The 6,519-nt window shown below is 49.6% G+C and overlaps 1 protein-coding gene across 1 annotated transcript in view; it reads left to right on the forward strand.

Annotated features, from left to right (window-relative positions):
* The window catches only part of LOC143118370 (uncharacterized), a 12,404-nt gene extending 6,573 nt beyond the window's left edge, over nucleotides 1–5,831 (forward strand). The window contains exon 7 of the mRNA XM_076279438.1: nucleotides 3,183–5,831. Within this exon, the coding sequence (XP_076135553.1) occupies nucleotides 3,183–5,831 (2,649 nt within the window). The remainder of the gene's footprint in view (nucleotides 1–3,182) is intronic.
* The last annotated feature ends 688 nt before the right edge of the window (nucleotides 5,832–6,519 follow it).

Here is a 6,519-nt window from a genome sequence, read left to right on the forward strand (position 1 = left end):
TGCTGTTTCAGATTCCCACGTAGCCTAAATTAGAAAATAGTTTAGCCTACTTACTGCTCGTTCAGCAGCCTGTTGCAAAACATTCACTTAGCCTAGATGTTTGCTATAATGAATATCTTGATCGATTGACAAATAAGCTGTCACAAGACAACATAGACCTACATTCATTTAATAGGAACACCATGCTATTGCATAGATACAAAATAACCAGTGGTGTAATTGGTTAGCAGGGTGGACTATTGCTGCTAGCTTGCTATTTTAGTGAGCAGTTCGAGGCACAAAAAATGAGCAACGTCTGATGGGGTCATTTGTTACTGTTTGTGATGCAAAATTACTGAGGCAAAATTAATCTGCATTATTCAAGGCATGCATTCGCTGTGTTTGCTCATGTTATAGGCTATCACCAGTTAACATGGACATCAGGATAGCTAAGTTAGTAGACTAGTCTAATAGACTAAGTGTTGCTCTCTGTGGTGTAGTGCATAGTGCTTACTGCTTAGAACATTTTGCCTCAGTGAGACTCATGTTCGAAACCCAACAAAACCTTCGCTGATTTACTTTGACACATTTCCTGTTTGCACAACATTTTGTGTGGATGCTTAAGCAGACATGCATTATACATAGCGATTCCCGCATGTTTTTCGGCAAGATCTTGCTTCATATTCTGTCATGCACTGTAGGCTTGTGAAAATGTGAATCTCCAGCACTGGAAGGGCGGAGGCAGAGCAAAGCGTTGTTAACAAGTAGGCAGGGTCTTGTTGAATATTCACAGATTTTATGCAAATATCACAAGTTAACCTGCTCACCATTTAAACTGGAACACCGGCAACCCTCCGTTTACAGGTCTGAAGTGCTAACCAGTAGGCCACGGCTGCCCACAATCAGTCCCTTCAGTCCAGTTCGCCATACATTATCCTTTAGATATTAGGTGTTGTAAGTACAGAATGCACCGATATGGAATTTTAGGGCCGATAACGATAACCGATATTTATTGGTTTGTTGTGGCCGATACCGATACGATAATATTACTCTTGAAAAAAAATTGTAGAAAGTGATTTGGGGAAAGCATTTAATAAGCATAATTTTATTGCAGTAATTTTACCTACCACCAAATGATGGACAGAACTCATAATAGTCCTCAATAGTACGGCAGTCAACAACATAACAGTAGCCTAGCCCTACAGTATGTGTGGCTCCTTTAAGTGAACCTGACGTCAGTGAATTGCGAGTGAGTTGCTAGAGATTTTGAATCGTTTTCATTTAGGACTAAACGCTCATAAACGGCTCAGCTTGGAATAAGCTACAGTATAGCGACCAAATCAGAGTTTGTGAGGGAAACTTAGGTTTAGTTTCAACTGCGGGTAACTGAATAAAGCTGCAACTCCTCAGACTGTATCTTATGTCCGTCTACTCTGTTGCGCACAACCTGCTGCAGCAGAAATGAAAGGAGTTAGCCCCGAAGGTTTTAATAACTTATTATGATGATCTGTCTGGAACTGAAGCACGAATGGTTAGCATATTTCTAGGTAATAATACAAAACCCAAGCTAAAGTAATGCAAATATAATACTAAAACACAACTTAGAACTAGGCCTACTTATGTACTCGTCCCACTAACGAGTTTGTTTATTTGTTTCCCGGACCAGCGTGGTAAAGTGCAAACACACCAGCACAAGACGGCTCTAGATAGGGCTGAGCTCCGCTCTGTTAAGGTTAAATGGCGGATCATTCACGAGAGGATTTTGAGATGCACAGATTCCCAAATGAACGCATATCCACAGATTGTGTTAGAGTGGTGAAATACATTCACACCGCTGACATTATATTGAGGAAAAAGTATAGCCAACCAAGCTCAAGTAGCTCAGTGTAGCCAGACGGACCTTTAGGCCTAAATTAGGAAAAAATATCGGCGCAAATTATCGGCCAGAATTCTGTTATCGGACTGATAATAATATTTTTATTTTTTCACTTATCGGCTAATAATATATCGGCCGCCGATATATCGTGCATCCCTAGTTGTAAGTACAGAAGTATGCGAATTGGAACACAGTCCTGTTCTCTATGCTGACGGTTTGGGGGCAGCCGTGGCCCACTGGTTAGCACTCTGGACTTGTAACCGGAGGGCCAGTGGGCCGCGGCTGAAGTGCCCTTGAGCAAGGCACCTAACCCCTCACTGCTCCCCGAGCGCCGCCATTGTAGCAGGCAGCTCACTGCACCGGGATTAGTGTGTGCTTCACCTCACTGTGTGTTCACTGTGTGCTGTTTGTGTTTCACTAATTCACCGATTGGGTTAAATGCAGAGACCAAATTAGTATCAAAAAAGTATATATACTTATACTTCCTCCTGTTTTGTCTTCCTCTCCTCCATTCCCTTTCCTCTCCTTTTTTCTATGAACTTTTCTTTTCCTTGGCCTTTCCATTGCATGCCTCTCTTGCACATCTCTCTCTTTCCGTCCTTCGCCTCACCTTGCCTCTCCTCCAATCTCTCTTGTCCTTCGCCTCACCTTGCCTCTCTTGTCCTTCACCTCACCTTGCCTCTCTTGTCCTTCACCTCACCTTGCCTCTCTTGTCCTTCGCCTCACCTTGCCTCTCTTGTCCTTCGCCTCACCTTGCCTCTCCTTCAATCTCCCTCCTCACGCCTCCCTCTTCTGTTGTTCCCTCTCCCCTTCTCTACTCCTGTCTCCACTTTTTTCTCTCTCTATCCTCCTCTTCTGCTCTCTCCCTCTTTCACACACTCACACACACACACTCTCCCTCATTCTCTCCCTCTCACACACACACATACTATTTCTCTCCCTCTTTCACACACACGCACACACACACACACACACACACACACACACACACTCACACAAACACACACACTCACACTCTCCCTCATTCTCTCCCTCTCACACACACATACTATTTCTCTCCTTCTTTCACACACACACACACACACACACACACACACACACACACACACACTCACACACACTCACACAAACACACACACACATACACTCACACTCTCCCTCATTCTCTCCCTCTCACACACACATACTATTTCTCTCCCCCTCTCACACACACCCACACACACACACACTCTCTCACACACACTCTCTTTCTCTCCCTCTCTCTCTCACACACACACACACACATACTCCCTTTCTCTATCATCACCCCCCTCCGTTCTCCCTGCAGAAAGCTAACCTGGAGCAGCAGTTGGTGGAGGTGCAGGCGCGCTTCCAGTCGCGGATGGTCACCCTCACCCGGACCGCGGCCTCCATGGAGGGCGAGCTGGCGGGCGTGCGTGCCAACGCCATGCAGCAGGGCAAGGACTACCAGGTGCTGCTGGACATCAAGGTGCAGCTGGAGCAGGAGATCGCCACCTACAGGGCGCTGCTGGAAGGCACCGCCGACCTCAGCAGCATGGCGGCCCTGAAGGGCTCCGCCCACTCCAGGTCGTCCACGCTGTCGTCGTTGTCGTCGTCGTCAACGAGCGCAGGGATGGGAGGCGGGATGTCCGCCACCGGGTACGGAACATCTTCGTCATCCACTTCTACGAAGGTCATCCGGACAGTGTCGTCGTCATCTGGTGGTGGTGGCGCCACCAGCGTCAATGTCGGGGGCTCGGCAGCCGCGGGGAAGTCAGTCACAACGGTCTCCTCTTCCTCTGTGGATGGCGGAGCAGGCCTGGCGGCTACGGTGACGTCCGGCCGGTCCCAGGTGTCCACAGGCTCGGCAGGGGGCAGCGGAGGAGGGGTCAGAATCACCAGAACAGTGACCACCACAGAAGGCGGTGAAGGAGGAGTGTCGGGGAGCGGAACATCCACAACAGTGATCCGGCGGTCCACCATCTCTGAGGTCTCCGGCGGCGACGGTGGGGGCGGCGGGGGCTCCGGCTCTGTTGTGATGTCTGGAGGCTCGGGCGTAGCTGGCACGATGATGTCATCAGGAGGCGTTGTGTCCGGAGGAGAGACTGTGGTCGTCAAGTCCAGCCGCACAGAGATCTCTTCTGGCTCGAGCGGTGGTGCAGCGGTATCTGGTGGCTCTCTTAGCTTGGGTGGTGGCTCAGCGTCATCAGGAAGTGCAGGAGGTGGGGCAGTGATGACGTCATCAGGGGGCTCCATATCAGGAGGCACGATGTCATCAGAAAGCATCAGCATGTCATCAGGTGGCTCTATGGTGTCAGGGGGTGGGGCCATGATGTCAGGAGGTGGGGCCATGATGTCAGGGGGTGGCATATCAGGAGGGTCGATGTCATCAGAAAGCATAAGCATGTCATCAGGTGGCTCTATGGTGTCAGGAGGTGGATCTATGATGTCAGGAGGTGGGGCCGTGATGTCAGGAGGTGGGGCCATGATGTCAGGGGGTGGCATGTCAGGTGGGTCAATGTCATCAGAAAGCATAAGCATGTCATCAGGTGGCTCTATGGTGTCAGGAGGTGGATCTATGATGTCAGGAGGTGGCTCTATGATGTCAGGAGGTGGGGCCATGATGTCAGGGGGTGGCATATCAGGAGGGTCGATGTCATCTGAAAGCATCAGTATGTCATCAGGTGGCTCCATGGTGTCAGGGGGTGGGGCAGGAATGATGTCAGGGGGTGGGGCCATGATGTCAGGGGGTGGCATATCAGGAGGCACGATGTCATCAGAAAGCATCAGCATGTCATCAGGTGGCTCTATGGTGTCAGGAGGTGGATCTATGATGTCAGGGGGTGGGGCCATGATGTCAGGAGGTGGGGCCATGATGTCAGGGGGTGGCATGTCAGGAGGGACGATGTCATCTGAAAGCATCAGCATGTCATCAGGTGGCTCCATGGTGTCAGGAGATGGGGCCATGATGTCAGGGGGTGGCATGTCAGGTGGGTCGATGTCATCTGAAAGCATCAGTATGTCATCAGGTGGCTCCATGGTGTCAGGGGGTGGGGCAGGAATGATGTCAGGGGGTGGCATATCAGGAGGGTCGATGTCATCAGAAAGCATAAGCATGTCATCAGGTGGCTCTATGGTGTCAGGAGGTGGATCTATGATGTCAGGCGGTGGGGCCATGATGTCAGGAGGTGGGGCCATGATGTCAGGGGGTGGCATGTCAGGTGGATCAATGTCATCAGAAAGTGTCAGCATTTCTTCAGGTGGCTCCATGGTGTCAGGGGGTGGGGCAGGAATGATGTCAGGGGGTGGGGCCATGATGTCAGGGGGTGGCATATCAGGAGGGTCGATGTCATCAGAAAGCATAAGCATGTCATCAGGTGGCTCTATGGTGTCAGGAGGTGGATCTATGATGTCAGGGGGTGGGGCCATGATGTCAGGAGGTGGGGCCATGATGTCAGGGGGTGGCATGTCAGGTGGGTCAATGTCATCAGAAAGTGTCAGCATTTCTTCAGGTGGCTCCATGGTGTCAGGAGGTGGAGCCATGATGTCAGGAGGTGGGGCCATGATGTCAGGGGGTGGCATATCAGGAGGGTCGATGTCATCAGAAAGCATAAGCATGTCATCAGGTGGCTCTATGGTGTCAGGAGGTGGATCTATGATGTCAGGAGGTGGAGCCATGATGTCAGGAGGTGGAGCTATGATGTCAGGAGGCGGGGCAGGAATGTTATCAGGCGGTGGCATGTCCAGTAGCATGTCGTCTAGCAGCATGTCGTCTAGCAGCATGTCATCAAGCAGCAGCATGATGTCTGGTGGTATGACATTATCAGGCGGTGGCATGATGTCTGGTGGTATGACATCATCAGGCGGTGGCATGATGTCTGGTGGTATGACATCGTCAGGCGGTGGCATGATGTCTGGTGGTATGACATCGTCAGGCGGGGGAGGAATGATCTCCGTGTCCAGTGGCTCAAAGTGATCCTCCACAACCTTCTCTTCATAGAAGGTAAGAGCAAGGATCAACCTCAACGGAGTACCGATAATCAAGTCCAACAATACAGATTATAGTCAGATAACCAAAAGCACCAACAGAACACACCCTACAGTTGGGCACAGATGCCTGGTACATTTACATCAAAATACTGGACAATTCCTCAAGAGGATACCCACTGTAAACTGCAGTACAGCCATAAATGTGTAGTTCTTTGGATTCTGATTTTGAACAATGTAATAATTGTGCTTTTTTGTTTCTTCTCCCTTGTCCCTCTACTCCTCAACCACTCATTTCCATCTTATCTCAAGCAGGGTCACCACAGTAACAATGGGTACACCCGTCCTGTGTGGCACACTTTGTCAAACCACAGAACTTCCCTCAGGACTTCCCTCGCCCAAAAAGACGAAAGAAACCGTGGCTAAGTCTGCTTGGTGCTGATGCCTGTTTTCAGCCCTACTTTATCCTAAGTGCACTTACTTACCGTTAGGTATCTTCATTGCAGTGCACTTATGTATGCTAATGTGTTAAAGAATAGTCACAATTACACATTAGTTCACATTAGTCTCACACATATGACTTTCTATCCCTATCACTAATACCATTAGCACCCTTTAACATCACACATTGAGTGTAAACATTAAGTACTGCAAGTGGAGCCCTCTATCACTGTCTT

This window comes from Alosa pseudoharengus, unplaced genomic scaffold, assembly GCF_046254945.1.
Source record: "Alosa pseudoharengus isolate Yale_2024_CS ecotype anadromous, Long Island Sound unplaced genomic scaffold, YU_APseudo_1.1 YU_APseudo_1.1_scf_1, whole genome shotgun sequence".
NCBI lineage: Eukaryota > Metazoa > Chordata > Actinopteri > Clupeiformes > Clupeidae > Alosa > Alosa pseudoharengus.